Raw genomic sequence first — 21,735 nt, 5'->3', positions numbered from 1 at the left:
ATGTTTTCTGGTCTCTGTATTATTAATGAAGTTAAATTAAGTGTTAAAGTAAAAAAATAATTAGGTATCAGAGATCGATCCATTTCATACGTATATTCCAAATCCAAACGATATGACATGGTAAATTTGGTGTGAATTGATATTTTAGCGGCTACTTTCAGGGGTGGGATTCTGAATGCTTTTGCGAGCGTAGTGCATATTTAGTATGTAAATATGTCCTAATAAAGCGTTCAGAATACCAGACCAGGTAAATCTCCTACTAAGTAGAGATCAGTCGGCCTGATAGTGAAATGATTAGTGTGTTGGTCAGCCATTAAATAAAACAAAAATATTATTTTGAGGCTACCGACAGAATTCACTAAGTCAACAGTCTTTATATATTTCAAATATTTTTAAAGATGTTGATTTCAAATTTTACGCCATGCCAAGAATAAAAAATACTCTTTCAAAGCTTTAAAAAAAATTAAAATAAATGAAAATTGTGGGAGAAATAATGCGTCAAAATAATAAAAACTTGTTTTATTGACTTAATGCATTCTGTCAGTAAAGCCTCGATATTAGAGGTCTTACTTATATACTCGGTACGAAGTTGCGCCTAGGCAAAGTAAAAGATACAGATGGGAATACCATCTTTATTATACTGGTAGAGTAAGGATAGGAATACCATTCTTATTCTACGCCTTTACCTAGGCGTAACTTTATACCGGGTTTATAAGCAAAACCCTATAGTCCTTAAAATATAGCTTGATTAGAAGGACAGCTGTCAAACGAATTTCATTAGTGATGGGAAATTACTGATCTCTGATCAAATCGATTTTATCAGTTATTTCACGCAATCATGAAACTCTGTTTCCGAAAATTAATATAAAAAACGAAAAACAAGCCTTTTATAGTGTGTTTAATATAATTGTTCACCAAAAACTGAGACATTTATACTTTTTTCATGAACAACATCAAATGAATTATTTTTTTATTCGATCAATTTACATTGATCAATTTGTCCCATCTCTAACGTTTTTGCAAAATGATGTAACCTTGTAAGAACGTCATTAATAATTAGGTTTATTTTAGTTTTTTTTACTTTTAAAGCTGATTTTATGTATTAATGTTGATTTATGTGTCAAGCATTGTATTAAAAAAATAAATTAACACGCCATATATGAATGATTTTTCGTGTGTCAATATAAATAACTCCTTTGACGTTACTACAAAGTTATGTCGTCACTTTTTCTGAGAAATGTCATTCTAATCCAGCTATATTTTAAGGACTGTAGCAATATATTTCCAAATATTTGAATTACTTCAAATTTTACACACATACCTTCTTTTGCAAAAATTAAGGCTCCCATTGTTTTTTTATCATAAAATTTGGGCTTTTCCTGAGCATTTCTCTGAGGCCTGCTGTATGGTGTCGTAGTAGTTCATTCCGGTGAGGAGATCTGGTAGCGGTAAACATCCTTTTAAATAATCTGGTATTATTTTTTCATAGTATTATTTGAGACATCTGTTGGTTGTTATGGGAAACATGTTATGTTTTTTAGTAGGAATCTGTAAACATTACAACTGATAATTTGAAGGCCGGTAGATGTCAGTAAAATGCTTATTTATGTTAAACTTTCAATGTTTAAAAAAAAAATAATGTAGATTAATTTAATTAAAAAATATGCATAGTAAATCATTAATATATTGTATAAATAAGGTTTGCAAACAATATATAAGGCATTCAGCGGATATACGTGGAAGAGCGATTTGATGAATCAGTCTTAATTTGTTGTAACAGAGAGGGAAAACATTTTTGAGAAGGGAATATGAAGTCAAGGCACTTACAGAGCTTATGACTTATCATTAGGTGGTTTAAGAGGCAACTTTACACACTGTGTAACATTCACCCACCATTCACATTTCCTTAACTCTTCCATTTGTTGACTTTTGTGAAGTAAAAGAGCTGAAACCTTTATTGATGTAGGTTAGATTCACCTGATTGAATTATTCCCTACTAGGCAACGCTTGAAAACACCTTTTCAAGTTTTATACTCCTCTTTATACCCGTTAGTTTTGGATGTTTAAACATAGGCGGAATGGTGAATGTTACACAGTGTGAAAAGTGGCCACTCAAACCAGCCATTGACAGTTCGTGGGCCCTGAAAATGCCTAGACTTCTATATTCCCCCCTCAAAATGTTTGATATCTGCCTAGGGAGTAAATCCAGTCTGTCTAGAAACATTAGGACACACTCAAAACATATATTTTGTTCAATTTTACAAATTGATGTGGACAATAGGAAAAAATCGCGTACTACGAATACCGATAAAAATATATGAAATGTATTAAGAATAGTTAATTGAATTTTCCAAATCGATATAGATATTGTGGAGAAATATTTTCGTATATAACTTTAAAAAAGAAAATATTAAAAAAATGTGTCACTTGAAAAACGCGACATGTTAGTCATTGATAGTTGTGACGACAAGATTCGTGACGATGCTATATGAAAATTTCGATGGTTTGGAAAAAAGCTAAAAATGAACATGAATCGTGACGTATTAGGGGCGTGGCCAATGGAATTACCGTTTTTGCGGGAATACAAAATTACAAATTTTATCATTTAATTTAATTATTAATTTAGCTTTTTTTTTTACTGGACGGTATTTCATAGACCCTTTTTACTGTTAAAGTGAAAAAAAAATTTTTCGCACAATATCACCGTATTTTTAACAGTGAATTTTTGGGGTACCTTCGATTTTTTAGAAATATTTGAAAAGAACGATTGTACTGACGCATAGACAGAGAATAATAAAATCCAAAAATGTCGGACATTTTTGGACATTTGATGTTTTTAAAACGAATTCTTCAATTTTACGTTCGCGACTTCTTCTTTGCTCTAATTGCACTGGGCCACTATCTCTTTCAATATTTAATAAAAATAAATGTTAAAAATTGTTTACGGAAATTATTTTCGGATTACTAAAATAGAAGCTTTTAACCCGTGGCGCTATGATAATACTGGGAGTCTATATTCATTAATGAGAAAACGGTATCATATTTCACAATAAACAACGCGGCCGTGTGTAGATAGACGCGTAGCCAAGGGGTTAAAAATATTTATAGATACTATAGTACATTCATACATGACACACCCTACACCTTTAGGCGACTTCCGAAATGATAGTAAAATAATAAAAACAATACATAATCAACAAAGTTTTGAGTAAATCCTTACCGGATTAACGCGGCCTGATATTTCTTGAGGGATGGAAAACCACATTAATCCTTTTTGGTATTTGATGACACGAATCTGTGCAGGTGTAAAATAACCCATATTTCTCTCATTATTTTTATTTGATCGTTTATTTTTAATCTTGAAATAGGGCACACATAAACATATTCTTATGATCTTACATCTACATGTAGTTAACAATGTTTTGAGTATGTCCAAAAGTTTGCAGACTGGCTGGATTTCCTGGGAGTTATTTTTAGTTCTTCTTTATTTACATTTAAGTCAAGATTTAAATGTCACTATCTAAATATTTAAATTGTTCCTTTGTCCTTCTTCTTTCCTTCCCATCCCCTCTCCTCTCTTCATAGTATAGTGTTAATTTTTAAAAATATGTTTTTATCCTGTTAATCTTTCTTTTTTATTTTTGTATAAAATTGTAAGATTCAGTATGTCCATGTATTTATAATTTTCTCAAACTAAACGGTTTGGGTAGGTAGGAAGAAATTGCCTTACGGCAATATGCCCGCCCTGATATGTATATGTATATAAAGTGTCAAATAAATAAATAAAATAAAAGTTATTATGATCTAAATTTGCTGCTACAGAGCGCTGCCCTAGATCTTGTAAGTTCAATAGACCATTTTTAGAAAATCGACTTATGAATGCCAATATGTTCACTATCTTATTACGCGTTTTTCGTTACTAAATAGTATTTTCAGCAATTTTTAGTGCTAATCCCCACTTACTGATTTTACTTTAAAAACAAATAAAATGTCTTTTGAGAAATTTGCAAAATTGTCTATTGAACACACAGGAACTAGGGCAGCGAGAGGGTCAAACATTTTCGAGAATGGAATATGGAAGTCTAGGCGTTTACAGGGCTTATGACCTGTCGTTGGCTGATTAAAAAAAAAAAAAAAAATATTATTAAATTTTTCGTAGTTTTTTTTACAATATACATAAGAGGTAAAACAGAGTATTTAAAAAAAAGGATAATTACATAGCAATGAAACGCATATTAATAGTAAACAACAAAATCCCACAAAGGCATGTCCTGTTCGTGTGTATACAAGAAAATTTTAATATATAGACAGTTATAATATTTTTGTGTAACATAAGAAAGAGAAAATAAAATATTCTTTATGTTTAAGTAGTCACTTTACACACTGTGTAACATTCACCATTCTGCCTATGTTTAAACATCTACATTTCCTCTACTCTTCTATCTGTCGACTTTTGTGAAGTAAAATAGCTGAAACCTTTATCATGCGGGTGAGATTCATCCGGCTGAACCAATTCACCTACTAGGCAACGCCTGAAAACAATTTTCCTTTTTTTATACTTCTTCTTTACCAGTTAGTTGATTCAACGATGTTTTGAGTATGTCCAAATGTTTGCAGACTGGCTGGATTTCCTCCCTAGGGAGTTATTCAGATCTTGCCCAGACTTCTATATTCTCTTCTCAAAGATGTTTTCCTCTGCTGCAACAAATTTAGATCTACATAAAACGACTTAATTGTAAAAAATAACTTAATTAATTTGTTATAACTTTAAAAATAATTTAATTTGGCTTTTTTTTTAGTCTGGCTGACCTGACTGAAATATGCATTTTGCAGAAAACAGCCAGATACCTCGTTCAAACTTTGAATGTATGAAGTGACATTCTGTATGGAAACATATTTTTTGAAAAGAGAACTAGATTTCTGGAGGCATTAATCTTCTCGTTAGCGTAAGATACCGTAAGATTTTTCTAGTGCTGTGGATGTTTTCTGCAAATGTATTTTTTGTTTTTAATATCTAGCTTCTACAGCTTATTTTTTTATTAATTTTTTTTAAACCTTATTTTATTTCTTTTTATTGTATTTTTTGAAATTTATGTTGTTTATACACTCATCTTTTTATTTTTATTTTTATACCAACTATATATCTTAATTTTTTTATTTTTATTTTATAAACGTTTTTGTACATTACGAAATAGTTCAATGCATACATAAAACAAAAAAAATAATACTAAAATTTAAATATACAAAAATGGTGAAATAAAAATACCCAGCAATTATAGAGAAAGAATGCTATCCTCTCTGAACTTTTTTTCACTAATATGAAAGATGTCAATATCCGAAGAGATACGGTTGAGTAAAGACATTGCTCTTCCTACTGGCATTACCATCGGCAGGTTGGTTCTGCAAGCAGGAAGATAAAGCAGCTTAAGCTGTCTATGTCTAAGGTAGTCATTAGGAACATAAAGAAAAATACTCTCCAGTACACCTATGTTGATCGTAATACCACGGATCAATCGGAAAAAAATACTTAAGCAAGTATGCATTTCTTATTTTCTCTAAACTATTGTAGCCAAGCATTCCCAGTATGAAGTCAGACGGGTACAACCACGGATAATATCCGCACTTTCTTAAGTAAAGATACCTCAGAAATTACTTCTGAACCATCTCCAGCATAAGAGAGCACTGTTCCTATCTTTTATTTCTTTATTTTGTATTTTTTTAAATTTATATTGTTTACATACTCATCTTCTTTTTTATATCTACCCAAATATTTCAATTTTGGCAGCCATTTTCAACGAGTTGTAAATAACTCACTATTAGAAATTTGGAAATAAAACTGCGGTAGAGTGGCGTTCGAACCTCGGACTTCTGATCCGTGAGTCCGCAACACTAACCACGGGGCCACAACCCTCTTTTATCTTTTATTGATTTAGATTGTATTTTTTAAATTTTATGTTCTTTTTATACTCACCTTCACGTAACAAAAAATGATCAAGATACGCTGCGATTCGTTTACAAATTCAGTGCCCTATGCACTATTAGGTGCGGAAAGGGAATGATCATGATAATATACTCATGTTTTATATAATTTCCTTGTATGTAAAAGCCTCATGGGCGTGAAAAATTAATAAAATTAAAAAAGAGAAATGCCGTTTTTGCGATCAACACTACTTTCACAAGGGGATTATTACATTTTTTTTGTACGAAAGCGGCCTGGCTGTTTTTAGCAGAGCATAGAATCGACCTTACTGCACCCGATAACACAAATATTTAATTTTTTCAAAATTGTGGACTGTCTGCTTTATGCCTAACGACGTTCACTTTTCATTACTGTTCACATGCAAGTTTCGTACCTCACCCCGTTCGCGTAAGCGTCGTTGTAAGTTTGGGTTGTAAAAATTAACGACCGAAAATTTTCAATCAATTTTATTTCTATTGCCTATCCGGCTCAAATATTACTCTTAGCCGAAGTTCGATTTCACGATTGGCAATGTTCTTTTTACGCGCATACACGAGTATGCTACAGTGATTACGTCTAAAATTTGCTCAATTTTTTTTTCTTGTTTATTTGTTTTGTTCTGATGTTGTTATATTTGTTTGTGTCCGGGCGAACGAGGAATTCAGTTCATAACCCCACCGTGTATTCACGGAGACTGGACCGCTGTGCACGTGCAAACCACGAGCCCACTGCGTGATATCGCATGATTGGCTCATTCCACACCACGGCAAAATTTACTCGGCATGATAAATACAGCACGGTGGATCAATATTTATTGTTTAACAATTATTTACTTATTTAATGTCTGTAGCATAATTAAAAATAACTATCGACGTGCTTAAAAACATGCTGAGCATTTGAGCGATCACAATGAACAATAATGAACTTGCTTAAGTTATTGCGGTCATAAGTCAACGCGTGTGTAATCTCTAAGTCGACGCTCGTGTCGGTTTGTTTTTTGTTTTCCTCGTAAATAAATACAGTTCAGAAAAAATACAGAATAGCAAAAGAGTATCTAATACAAAAGAGTGAAAATTAAATTACAGTTACTATGGCGACTGCTTTTCTTGACATTTGAATTCCTCTTTACGTGTAATGTCACTGAACTCCTAAACGGCTTAACCGATTTACGTACGGTTTTCAGCGAAATGTAGATCTTTGCGCTGCGCGTGTTTGTAGGTATTAAACTTTTCAATCAAATCTGTAAAAAAAAAGACCGACCTACCGGGGTTGAATTTGACGCAAATGCATCTACAAAAAAATGAAAGGATGTTGTTTTTAGTGTTTAAAAAAAGTTTGTTTTTGAATGTTTACCAACAGCATTCGCTTTTAATGGATCCCAATCAGGGCCTCGATTATGATAGAAAGTTAAATTTTATCTACTTAGTAAAATTAAGTTTTCTCTATGATAAATGGAATATGGTTACAATTTTTATTTCTTAACATGTTCACTTACAGGTTACCGACGAAGATACTTTGAATTTTCATACAGATATACACACTTTCGTACATAAATATCGATATAAGTTTTTACCGTCTCAGTGTATAACGGTGAAGATAACCGTTCATAATCGCGGCCTTGATTCTTTCCTTGCATTCCTTATTATTTCTTCCCACTTATTTATTTTTACTGGATTTTTGGTAACACTTAAATCATATTAACTGACATTCAATTCATTTTTGAAAATCATATTCATAAATAAAGTGCACCCCTGTTGGTGAGAAGAGTCGAGTTTGACATATGCAAAAATAATTCTATATTTGAAAATGTATTATTTTTAGTTTGCGAATTCAATCATAAACAAGTTAGGTTAGCTAGGCACCTGCCTATCAATGAAAAGTCTGTCGGGTCCGCTAGTATTATATAAATCAACTCTGGATATGAGAACACATCATTTTGTACTCTATTAATATTAAAACCCTTAATCGAGTAGCCACTCTTATTTGGCTCTTAACTGCATATAAGCTCAGTTGGAATTAAATTTACAGTACACGGTACAAGATGATTTTAATGTAATGAAAAAAGGATCATCATGTTTTTACGTAGATATGGTGCGAACACATTAAAAAATATTATTTAATTTCGATCTCGTCGGGAATTGAATCCGAGATGTCATGCATAGTAGCGACACGCGCTAACCACTACAATACGAGGTGGAAACATTTTGTTATCCACTCAATGTTGCAATCATGATTACAGACATAATATAATCAAAGCCAATCAGGAATAATAAATAGTGATCCCTTTTTATAACCTTATCGCAATTAATTCCATATGTCTCTTATGAGCATAATACCATATGTTTACACTATTACGGGATTGTATTATGTAGGAACCGCGAGTACTTACCTAATTCATTTATTTATTTATTTATATATCGTCGTTACACAAGTAAAAGTGACCATTTGCAAAAATGTCGGAATTGAAATTATTGACTTTTTAACATCGTATTAGCATAATGTTTGACTGGTAAAAATGCCAAATCGATCCGACACCCAAAAAAAATAGTTTTTAAAATATGTGTCCATTTGATAGAAGCTCACAGGTTTTTGACAAGTAAAACTGACCAAGTAACAGTTAGTCACTTGTACATGTAGGTAGATGTCACGAGTGAAGAGTTAGTTAAGAGTTAGTAGTTAATAAGTTAGTATGCGTTTTGTATTTGACAGATATGGTATTTTTTAAAATAAAAAGTTAATTAATAAAATGTATTATTTAGATTATTACGTAACACTGTTTAATTATTTATTTTAAATTTCTGTGTTTACTTAACCTTTATAAATATTAAAAAATCCCAAAAACATAATTTATAATTATAAAATAAAATACTACCTCCCTCGAAGAACGAAACAAAAATGATTATCTGCAAAATTTCATGACAAATTTTACAGGCAAAATTGACTAAGTTTTAATTTGTTATTTATTTATTTAAAAGTGATTATTTTTTAAATTACGTTTATATTTTACATTAAAGTTGAAAGTACCGTGCATAAAATGTATAATTACCAACCACCTACTTGAAAAATCTGATCTTTGAGAAGCAATTGAACTCCAGAAAAACACTAAAATGGATCCCCTGAACATTATTGATTTTGTCACTTGGTCAATTTCTCTCGTATGCCCACGATATATGTATAATGCACATCATTTTTCAGCTATTCTTTTTTCGTCCAAGCTGCTAGACTTTGGAAAGAGCTACCTCTTCATATAAAAAATGCACCTTCCTAGCCCCCTTCAAGAAACGCCTGAAACATTAATATATATTTTTATTTATTTTTCTTTTCTTGGTTCCTCTTTATATCTCCTTCCAAATTCATTACCTGATTTCACATTTCTCATCATTAAATATATATAACATAAAGTACTTAAAAAAAAGTTAATATTTTACAAACCTTATTTCCCAATTAAAAAAACAGCTGTTAGTTTGAATTAATTAGATTATTTTTAACAATGTTTGAGTATGTCCAAATGCTTGCAGACTGGCTGGATTTCCTCCCTAGGGAATTATTCATATTTAAATTTATTTCAACAGAGAGGGAAAACTTTTTTGAGAAGGGAATATGGAAGTCAAGGCATTTACAGGGCTTATGACCTGTCACTGGCTGGTTTAAGCGGCCACTTTACACACTTGGAAAATTGGAAATTTGTTTTCCGGCGTAGCCTAGTAGGTGATTTGGTTCAGCCGGATGAATCTCACCCACGTGATAAAGGTTTAAGCTCTTTTACTGTACAAAAGTCAACAGATGGAAGAGTTGAGGAAATGTGGATGTTCAAACATGGGGAGAATGGTGAATGTTACACAGTGTGTGTGTGTAAAGTGGCCACTTAAACCAGCCAATGACAGGTCATAAGCCCTGTAAATGCCTAGACTTTCATATTCCCTTCTCAAAAATGTTTTCCCTCTCTGTTGAAATAAATCTAAAGGTAATTTTTATTAAATTAATGTATCTTTTCATGTATATTTATGTCTTTTTTAGTATCAAATTACGACCAACTCTTCTTTAGACCAGTCTGTTTTTCGGTTGGCTGGAAGACATTGCTTTCAGAAATAAGTCCGCCATAGTACTTATTGTACTTGAAGTTTTAAATAAATAAATAATCTTCGCGATTGCGATTGTTACATGAAGGTAAGATGATCAGTCTTGCGCTTCAGGTAAAAATCGGGTTGTGGTCCCGTGGCAGTACTCTGGGCTCTCGGGCCAACTCGATTTCCATTCACCCAGCTCAAGTCATTTACGACTTTTAGGAAATGGTCTGAAAATTCAAATATTTGAGTAAATAATAAGAACAAAAAAAAAACGTACAATTCCAGGGACTTTCAACCGTCCATGCGCTCAGTAGCTGCAAGACTTGTTGCTATCTAACTTCCAACTTTATAAATTTGATTTTTATTTCGTTTTTAAAATATCACTTAAACTCTAAACTTCATTGTCAAATAAAAAAATAAAAAAAATAAATGTAAATAGGGGCTAGATTTCTTATTGTCCATGCGCTCTGTAGCTGCAAGACGTTCTGTTATCTAGCTCATTTATATCATAATTGGAGACGAGGAACTAGAATCATTGATATTTTTTTATTGTACAGCGCCCTTGAGGTGATTTTCACAAAAATGGCGCTATATAAATTATCCATACATGTCTATGAAATATTCTAGTGTAAAAACACTTACACAAATAAATATTTCATATCTGTTCTTCATTTCTGTTACAATCCAGTCTTTGTCTTCAGACATTTGGACAAACTCAAAATATTGTGTATTGCAATAATCGTTTAATTCGTAATGTAGCATTTTACCCACCCCGTTATCTCGAATCACAGCAACCACCGGTGGGTGCACCGGCGGGCAATATGTCGCATTGTTCTGTCCGCGGTGTCATGTCCGCGATAAGCCAATAAGCGCTAATGATTGAGTAAACATATTTATGCGATTCCCTCCATCCCGCGCGACTTTTGGCCGCGAGTGTACGGCAAACAGCGGTCGAGTGGCGCGATAATGGACTATCAATACAACTTGTTAATGAGATGTCCCAGAATAATGACGCTCCAACTCCGCACTCTTTTGAAATACGCGGTTTTCACGCCGTGTGAAGAATTTTTTTTAGTAAACTTTTTTTTAACATGAAAAACATACGTGACGAAAAAAGAAAGAAAGGGGAGTGGTATCTTATTGATAAAACCATTACCATATTGTATTTTGATTATATTTATTATTTATTTAAATCTGTTGCAACGGAGAGGTAAAACATTTTTGAGAAGGGAATAAAGGAGTCTAGGCATTTACAGGGCTTATGACCTGTCATTGGCTGGTTTAAGTGGCCACTTTACAAATTGTGTAACATTCACCATTCTGCCTATGTTTGAACATCCACATTTCCTCAACTCTTCCATTTGTTGACTTTTGTGAAGTAAAAGATGTTACTACATTATCTCTGTTAAAATCACGTCTGAAGAAACATCTTCTTTCTCTTCCTTAATCTTTCCCCCTTTCCTCCTTTCCTCTTTCCTCTTTTTTTCCTATTGAGTAATAGTTTTTATTTATGGTAATTTTTTACGTTTATTTCTATTTTAATATATCTTTAGCTTTATAATATTTTTTTCTATTGAATATGTTCTGTATCTTGAATTATAAAAATAAAACTTTTATTTTATTGGTTGGAAGAAATTGCCACTTGGCAATAAGCTTGCCAATGTACAAATAACATTACGTACAAAAAAGTAAAATAAATAAAATATAAAATAAATAAATAAATAAAAGAGCTGAAACCTTTATCATGTCTTTTACTTCACAAAAGTCAACAGATGGAAGAGTTGAGGAAATGTGGATGTTCAAATATAAGCAGAATGGTGAATGTTACTCAGTGTGTAAAGTGGCCACTTAAACCAGCCAATGACAGGTCATAGGGCCTGTAACTGCCTAGTCTCCCATATTCCCTTCTCAAAAATGTTTTCCCTCTCTGTTGCAACAGATTTAAAAATGAGCAACTCCCTGGGGAGAAGATTCAGCCAGTCTGCAAGCGTTTGGACATACTCAAGGCATTGTTGTATTATTTATTTATTTATTGACGGATTCACGCAGTCCATTCTAACAATGGTAAATACAATTTCTTATAATAAATACAGGTACTTATCAAATAAAATATATGTAAATAAAATTAAAGCTAGGACGAAAAAAAATTTCCACCTCAAGACAAAATCCGGTCTGTCTTAGTGATTTTTTAAATCTAAATCTAAAAAAATATAAAGACGTACTCAAAAAAGTCCAGATCTTGTCTTGAGTTTACAATACGACACAATCGGGACATTGGTACATGCAAGTTATAGTTTGTGCTGTGTGGATCAAGGTATTCCTTGATCAATTTATTATTTCATTATTTTTTTGCACATTATTATTTCGCAATTTATGTAATTTTGTGCGGTTAGTTAATTAATTTCTCCTGGGTTTTTTTTTATTATTTCGACAAACTAGTATTTTTAAAATTTGAATTATATTTTCACATTGTTTGTTTTCTTTTTTTTATACAGAATAATGTTCCCTCACTGGGGTGGGGTGGTGTCCCGTGCCGAAGGAAACATTTTACAAAATTTGAAACATGCCTCAAATTAGTTGTTTAACAAAGTTAACATAATAATAATTTTAAAAAACGTAATCAATCTAATTAACCTAATTATCATTAACATAATAAACTATATAAACTGAAATAATCATAAAAAACATAACCAATTTATATAGACCAAATTTCATAAACAGTACACACATTATACATATTTGGATTGATACACTCATCGATCCATGCGCAACCCACCTCCACTGTCCATTTCTTAATAGCAATTTTATATTGTGAGAACTTACTAATTGTCCTTATGGATAATGGAAGTAGATTGTACACTTTAACCGAGTAGTAGGCCATTCCTCTTTGACCGAAGGTTGTATTATTTTTAAATTATTTTTGCAGCATCAGGGTGGAGTATCTAGTAACTCTTGTATTTGAGTTACGGAAGGCAGAGAATAATGTTAGTGTGCGTGTAGTAACAGAGCTTTTACATAAAGTTGTTTGATAGCTTTTACATTAAGATTTTCGAATATACCGAGGGAACTAGTTCTGATTGGGACTCTTAAGATAATTTTTATTAAAGCTTTTTGTGCAATTGTTATTTGTTTGATCAGTGTGTCATTTGCGTATCCCCATCCAATTATTCCATATTCCAAAACTGATTGACTTATTGCTTATATACTTTTACAAGTTCTTTTAGGCTTATTATATTTCTTATAGTTTAAAAAAAATAAATTTGTTTTTTTATTTTTTTCTTAAAGTGTTCGAATAGGATATCTAAACAAAATATAATTGTCTTTAGTGGACTTGGACCGCTGTTATTCTGCGTGCCCTAAATGGCGTACTAGAGGCGTAGGATTACTCGTATATAGAACGGGGTGTATGTCTTTTCTTATCTTCCCCGAATTTAAATCACTACAAATCTGGAAGTTTACACGGACGAAAAATACTGATTGATACAAATATTTATATATCGACCCTTCCGACGTATGATATCGTAACCCACAAACCGTCGATTTGGTCTGTATATCATTATATCTTTAGTACCTTCGGAGAAAAAAATCGTAGGTATGTAGGATTAGGTTGTCGAGGGTTGGAGCTCCTACCCCAGTTAGAGATTGACAGAAGACACGAGTTTGTTGTTTGAATGCATATTTATTTAAAAACATATAAGTTTGTAAGTGAAAATTCTTGATGGAAGTTCATTGTAATTTATTATAGAAATAAAAGACGAGTGATACTTATATCCACAAATTTGGTATATCCATTGATCGGTTTCATCGCTTTCGCGACATCTTCGAGACTGGTTTCTTTATTAAGGAGTTTAATGTATTTATACAAAACAGAAGTAAGGATAGAGAATTCAAAATTATTTGAAATTAATTGAAAAAATACAATTATATTTATCTTATGGATCATTAACAAAAAATTCGGATTAACTAATGAGTTGATATAGTGCTCTTTTATTGAGTTTAAGTATATTATTTTTATTTTTAGTGTCCCATCCTTCTTTAGTGTGGTTTTTGTCAATTATGATTTCCGAAAAACAAAGGGTAAAAATTCATTAATAAAAATATATTACAATGGGTATAGTAATGGAGAACGCACGTGTGTTATCTGTTCATTAAGTAATTCTACTTAAGCTTATAAAAATAGCATTACAGCAACTCATTAGTTAAACAGATTTTTTGTTGTTAATGATCCTTAAGATAAAAATAATTTTATTTTTTCAATTTACTTTCTTTTAATTTTGAATTCTCTATCCTTACTTCTATTTTGTATAAACACATTAAACTCCTTAATAAAGATATTAGTTTCGAAGATGTCGTGAAAGCGATGAAACCGGTCACTGGATATTCCAAATTCGTGCATATTTATTACATGGGGAATAAGATACAGCACTTATATGGCGAATAAGATACAGAACTTCTAACATTATAAAAAAACTGTAAGCATTTTTATTGATTTATTTTTTTATTTGATATATTTTATTTATAATTTATTTTATTGTTTTTTTAAAAATCTATTTTATTTATGTTATTTATTTTATTTATTATATTTATTTTATTTTATTTATTTGTTTTATAAGTTTTATTTGTTTTATTTATTTTATTTATATTATTTATATTATTTATTTTATTTTATTTTTTTATTTTATTTTTTTTATTTATTTTATTTATTTTATTTATTATTTTTATTCTATTTATTCCATTTATTCTATTTATTCCATTTATTCCATTTATTTCATTTATTCTATTCATTCTATTTGTTCTATTTATTCTATTTTATCTATTTTTCTATTCATTCTATTTATTATATTTATTCTATTTTATCTATAATTCAAAGTACAAAGTTTGTTCTATGCTGATCGATGAACAGTACTCCATTGTTTTTCAACCTACAAATATGAAATTTTCGAATATGGAATTTTTCCTGTCCCAGCAATGATGGCACATCGATTATACCATTTAGTATGCCGAACATATTATATATGGGCCTCGATTATGATGAAAAGATAAAGACGTACTATATTAACAACGACTGATACGTGTATGACAAAGACGAAGCTCTACAAAGCCAAATTTAGTCGAAGGTCTCTTTCTAAATGCCGACGTACGATCTAATATATTGCCGGGTACTGTAAGTACTTATATAACCAATTTTCTTCGTACTATGGGTATTTAATTTATCTATCATTTTTTCATAACGAATTATGGATTCTTTTAGCATGTATATTACACCGATTCCTTTCTGTATTTATTCTGTCATATACTATCATTTCATAGCGAAACGTCATAAAAGCTCCCGGATACATAAAGAGGTTGTAAAGTACTATGTGCCTGGCGTTAAACATGAAGAAACCAACTCACCAATTGAAAATAAAACCTGGCCTCCGGCTACAATGAAAAAATATGTAATTTACCGTTGCTTTTTTTATCTCGAATTTTCTATAAATTAACATTAAAAATGAAAATGAATACTTAATATAAATAAATAAAAAGTCAAACGACGGCCGACATGAGCATTAAAATTTTACTAAAAATAAAAATATTGTAGGGAAGTATCACGTTCTACGAATACCGATAAAAACATGTGAAATGAATTTAGAAAAAATAATTGAATTTTCAACATACAAATAAATATTGCGGAGAAAAGTTCTCATACATGATTTTTTTATTAAATTGTTCAAAAATAGGTATGTACAAAAACGTGACATGTTTGGCCTTGACAATTGTGAAGTCAAGATTCTTAACGATGTTCTATTCAAATTTAAACGGTCTTAAACAAAATTCATCATTTAACCGAATCTTGACGTATTAGGAGGATGGCCAATGTATTGAACAGTTTCGCGGGAATTAAAAATAATAAATTAATGATATTATCTTTGGTACTAATAAGTACCTACCACAAAATATTTCGTAGACCATTATTACATTAAAATTGTTATATAAAAAAGGAATATTTCCCTTTTAATATATGTATATGTGAAATAAAGTTATTTTTCTGTATTTTAATATAAGCAGGCGCTATACGGAAACGCTTCTCATCCTTAAAAGACAAAAATACTTTATTTATTAGTTCCATATGTGGAGCATAGAATTCATAATTTAAGTACACCTCGATAATGAAGCTTGTATAGCTTTGAAACCGGTCGGTAGAAAAAAAAATAAGTGGTTAAAAACAAAGTTGTTTTAATTATGTTATTATAATGAATATTCACAAAGTTAGAGCGTCGAATATAAAATTTATATAAATTTAATATTAATTAATAATAAAGAATAAGTTCGAAAACTCTGCTAAATCTATGTTCAGAGAACAAAGGTTTAAAGGTGGTTTTGCATCGCAATATTTCACTCTTCTTGGACTGACAAACGAAGCGTTAGACTGATCATCTTATTAACATAATACAACAGAGATGAAGAACACTTTAATGAAGGGAATATAGAAGTCTAGTCTCATTGGCTGGATTTTTTTAAAGTTTTTTTTTTACAATATACATAAAAGGTAAAACGGAGTATTAAAAAAATAAAGGATTTTTACATAGCAATAAAATACATATTAATAGTAAAATTAGTAAACAAAAAATCCCAAATGTTCGTGGGTATACAAGAAAATGTTGATGAATTTTTGCTCCCAAAATAGACAGTTATAATATTTTTATGTGACATCAGCAAGAGAAAATAAATACTCTGTAAAAGATTATGATATTGGTATTTTTTTATTGTTTTTAAAAAATTAAATAAAAAATATTTAAAAAAACATGAAAATATTCCTTATTATTAGAGGGCAACAAAACATATCATGGAAAAAAAGAGTTCACATCTTTAATTTAAATCCAGGATAGTGCGTGTTTTATAAAAAAAGGAAAATTTTGAAAGTTTGGAATCAATGAATCAATGAAAGATTATGTGGCTACTTTACACACTGTGTAACATTCACCATTCTGCATATATTGGAACATCTATACTCCTTCAATTCTTCCATATGTTGACATTTGTGAAGTTAAAGAGCTGAAACCCTTTTTGTTGCGGGTGAGATTCATACGATTGAATTATTTCACCTACATACTAGGCAACGCCTTAAAATATTTTTCAAATAAGATACTTCTTCTTAAACTAGATGGATTTAGTCCAGAAGTCTAGTCTACAAAAATTTGGACAAACTCGAAACATTTTTGATCATCTTATCTTACGATCAAATGATCCAGATACTCCGCAATCGGAATTCAAATTCAGTGCTCCATTCTCCATTGAGTGCCGATAGCGAAATTACGATACGTTTCAGGTTGTATTTTTTTAAGTGTCGGTCGATGCGGCTTACTTTCGTTCCGCATAGCACAAGCCATGTATATTATGTATATAGCAAGCCTATGGGGGGCGTAGGGGGGCCGGTTGCATTAAGCCTAAAAGCTTTAGGGGAGGTAGAAAGGTCTATGGGGAAAACGATATTCAAGCGACTTGTGTTATGACTGAAATTTTTTTCAGAACTCTCCCACCCCATCGACTCCGGTCTTTATTCCATTAGATTTTTACTAAAATAACTTTTTGCGTAAACATTTTTGAAAACGTAATTTATTTCTCTTTCCGCAACTCCGCTCAGTATCCCAAGATTTACTTGCTTTTTTACCAGATTATGAAAGGCTGAAAATTATTTCAGGTAACGCGTCGCTCGCTAATTTATTATTAAAAATTCTATTCATACCGAAAGAGATTGAAATATTTTCAGTAAAATGGCGATGAAATTTGCTAATGAGTCTAAAATTAAAAAAAAAATATTTTTTTAAATATTATTTATAAAACATATAATACAAAAATTACATATTATACTCCCAGGAGTTATTAAAAACTCATTTGGGACCGTAAATAAGAAAAATCATTTTTTTGACAATACATAACATCATACAAATTAATACATCCGAAATAAAAAGAAAACATTATTGGATGAGAAACATAAAACACCATCTTATATAAACTACATTAATAATTATCACTATCAAAAAGATTTAAGAAATATTTTTTAATTGCGACACTTCTGGATTTTTTATTGAGTTTTTCGTGTCTTAGCTCATCAGGCAGTTTATTATATTCGGAATGGCCAATATTTTCCAAGGACCCACTGCCAAACTTTGTTGACCGAAACTTAGACACACGAAGATTCCTTGAATAACGCGTATTGTAATTATGAATATTATGACCAAATGTGTGTTTTAAATTTGAATGAGCAGAAAAGTTGATGATATTTAAAATAGTATTGGTTATATCATGCAGTGGCATTACCTTGAAAGGAAGTATCTTTGTTTGTCGGTAGATATCCTTGACACGGGAATCCCGTTTAAGCCGTGTGTTGTTTTGTTTCTTAGAGCTCTGTTCTGAAGAACTTGTGTTTCCGAGATCTGATTTTTGCTGGCAAAACCCCATATGCATGATAAATAAGATAGGTGGGAATGAATCAAAGCGTAGTAGACGGCAAACAAAACGGAATGAGGAAGCAAGCCTCAAAGTCTATACAATACGCCAGTTACGGGTGCTATTTTTGATTTTACATGCTCAAATTGGTAGCTCCATGAAAGTTTGGAGTCAATAAATAGTCCCAAGTATTTAGTTACATAGGTATTTTCAATATAGCCAGTTCCGAGAGAAATATTGATATTTAAGTCATGTTTGTTCCCAAAAAGCATGTAACATGTTTTTTTAACATTTATTTAGTAATTTTTTAACGCTCCTGAAACTGTAGGATTGTCGGGTTGTTGATGAGAGGCCGCTCCTACACTAGTTGGAGATGACAGAAGATAACTACGTTGATGATTCGATATGTACTAGGTGGATCAAAAAGTTTTAAATAATCCTAAGAGGTTGCATCAGTATGTACTAATTTATTATTTTATTTTATTCATACAAATACATGCATATTACAAAAAATTGGCCGACAAAATCTACAATAAAAAATAAATTGAAACGGCCTTGATAGTTGTGACGTAAAGATTCGTGACGATGTTCTATTTAAATTTAAACGGTCTTAATCAGAATAAATTTGGACAAACTCAAAATATTGTTGATAAATCCACCTGGTCTATTAAGAAGTATAGAAATTGAAAAAATAACATTTTCAGGCGTTGCCTAGTATGTAGGTGAAAAAATTCAATTAGATGAATCTCACCCGCATAAATAATGTTTTCAGCTCTTTAACTTCACAAACATCAACAGATGAAAGAATTGAAGGAATATAGATGTTCGAATATGGGCAGAAGGGTGAATGTTACACAGTGTGTAAAGTGGCCACTTAAACCAGCCATTGACAGGTCATAAGCCCTGTAGATGCCTAGACTTCTATATTACCTTCTCTTAAATGTTCTTCATCTCTGTTGTAATATTTTAATTTAAACAGAATTCAAATTTTAACCAAGTCTTGACGTATTAGGGGCATGGCCGATGTATTGAACCGTTTTCGCGGGAGTTAAAAATAATAAATTAAATAATATTATCTTTGCTACTAATAAGTACCTGCCACAAAATATTTCGTAGACCATTATAACATTAAAATTGTTGAAAAAAAAGTGATATTTCCCTTTTAATATGTAGGATTAAGAATTTGGGGGTTTGGTTGGAGTTCCTATCCCAGTTAGAGATTGACAGAGAAGACGAGGTTTGCTGTTTGATGCGTATTAACAACTAAAAAAAATCAATTTTTTTGGAAACTGCTAAAGAAGAACGTTAATTGTGACATCTTCGTATTCATTCGTCGATTGTTCCCTATTTTTCAAAATAAGCACCAAATGTTGAGTTAAAAATTATACCGAAGGCATTCAGCTATGAATCTATGAAAAAAAAGCCTAATAAAAATAAATTATTTTAACATCAAACCGGACATTTATTTGATGAGTCCTTATTAGATTGACAGAAAACAAACAAACAAATGCACTTTTATAAATAAGATAAAATGACATAATTTTTATTAGGTCAGATCAGGTCACCAAACACATGTTTTTATTTATTCACGAAATTATATAAACTTACATAAGTCACTAAGATTATCGCTAAGTCGGAACGAAACAATCACAAAGCTAAATTGGTCGTTTTAGTATTTTTAAAAATAAAGTGAAGTGGCCATTTGTATCAGAATAAAATCGACTCAATCGGCTTTCGGACACTATATTGTTTGTCTGCGTTGCACACGAATTGCGTCGCTTCCGTACTGACACGGAACCTAAATTCTCTGAATAACAAAGAGACCGATGTAACGGTTTTGTCTTATTCCTATCCGAATGTTGCTTTTTTTTAATGCCGAAAGATGGAGTTCATTGAAGTCGTTTTATGAACTCAACTCATTTTAAGTTTTTTTTTAGTTAAGTCGTTTTCGTTCTAAAGGTGCGATATACATTTGCGAGTAGTCTACAATAATGTCATTTTTTTGTTCCAGTTTTCCGTGAACTCTGGCGTTCCATGCGCTTTAGCTACCACTCTGCAGCGAGCCACCACTTCCGCTTTGCGTTACGCCACTTCCGCTGTAGCACCCAGAATGAATGACTTAGTCAGGTAAGACAATGAACTTTTAAATCGACATTTTTTTATTCGGAGTACCTACCCATTCAATTCTAATCGGTTGCGTACATTTCGGATAGTTAAGCTTTCTTCAATACTTATTTATTTATTTTATTTGTTATACCCTTTGATTTTTGTATGAAACATTGTTTTTTTGGTATATTTTTTTCACGTTTTGGCACTATGTTTAATGATGATGCTTAAATGCTACGTGAAATGTACTGTTATTTTTAAATAAAATCTTTAGTGAAATAACAGTATAAAACAAGGATAGGCCGGTTTTGCATGAAATTTGAGCACGTTTTAAATAATTTGTAGTAGGTAAGTCAGGATTGAGGGTTTGGTCACTTTTGCGTAGAGATACAAGGCGGTAAAATTACCGCGGTATTTTACTGGAATTTTACCAGATTTTGGTAAAATACGGTATTTTTCGGTAAAAAACGGATTTGACGTACTAATTTTTATTTTTCAAAGACATTTCAAATACGAGTGGCTTTGTTTTAGAACGCTTTACATGACTGCGAAAACCAGGTTTAGATCCATCGGGTGGTTGTCGAGATTCATTAAAAGTATAGGACGTTCAAGGTCATTCGGTATGTACTGTTTTCACTTTTTTAACCGTATATTACGGTATTTTACCAGGCTTTATGGTAAAATTACGTAATTTTACATCCACAATTTTGTGCTGACGGCGTCATAATATATTGTGGCGAAATTTCTCTGAAACGCAAGTAGTTAAATATTGGTAAACTTAAACAATAGAAATATATAATTAAAATAATTTACAAAAAACATTTATTTCCTAGTAATAAATTATACGTAGAGAGTGGACTCCTTAGTTTTAGAAAATTATATTTATTTCAGTGCCTGAAATATGTTTACTTGAAGAGGGAATTGTTCAGTAATAATTTAAATCGTATTAGTAATAGATCCGATAGTGTACTGTCAGTTCCAGGATGCAGAACTAAGTTCGCGCAGAGGCACTCCTTACATGTTGGTCCAAGATCCTTCAATCTTCGAACTAAGGAACTGCAAAACATTAAATCGCTGGTACAGTTTAAAGTACGTTTGAGGTCTTGGATTAGCATGGAAGGAACAGATAGACACTTTCTTTAAAAAATAAAAAAATAAAAATAATTTAAAAAA

At 31.3% G+C, this 21,735-nt stretch overlaps 1 protein-coding gene across 1 annotated transcript in view; it reads left to right on the top strand.

Annotated features, from left to right (window-relative positions):
* Positions 1 to 21,735, top strand: part of LOC148270806 (uncharacterized) — a 25,770-nt gene extending 4,035 nt beyond the window's left edge. Inside the window, exon 4 of the mRNA XM_088242180.1 lies at positions 20,468 to 21,735. Coding sequence (XP_088098306.1) covers positions 20,468 to 20,587 — 120 coding nt within the window. The 3' untranslated portion in view covers positions 20,588 to 21,735. The remainder of the gene's footprint in view (positions 1 to 20,467) is intronic.

This window comes from Micrasema longulum, unplaced genomic scaffold (genome assembly GCF_059751315.1).
Source record: "Micrasema longulum isolate JH-2025_06_02 unplaced genomic scaffold, ASM5975131v1 h1tg003387l, whole genome shotgun sequence".
NCBI lineage: Eukaryota > Metazoa > Arthropoda > Insecta > Trichoptera > Brachycentridae > Micrasema > Micrasema longulum.
The sequence above is the reverse complement of the archived record's forward strand: the minus strand, read 5'-3'. Positions and strand labels throughout refer to the sequence as shown.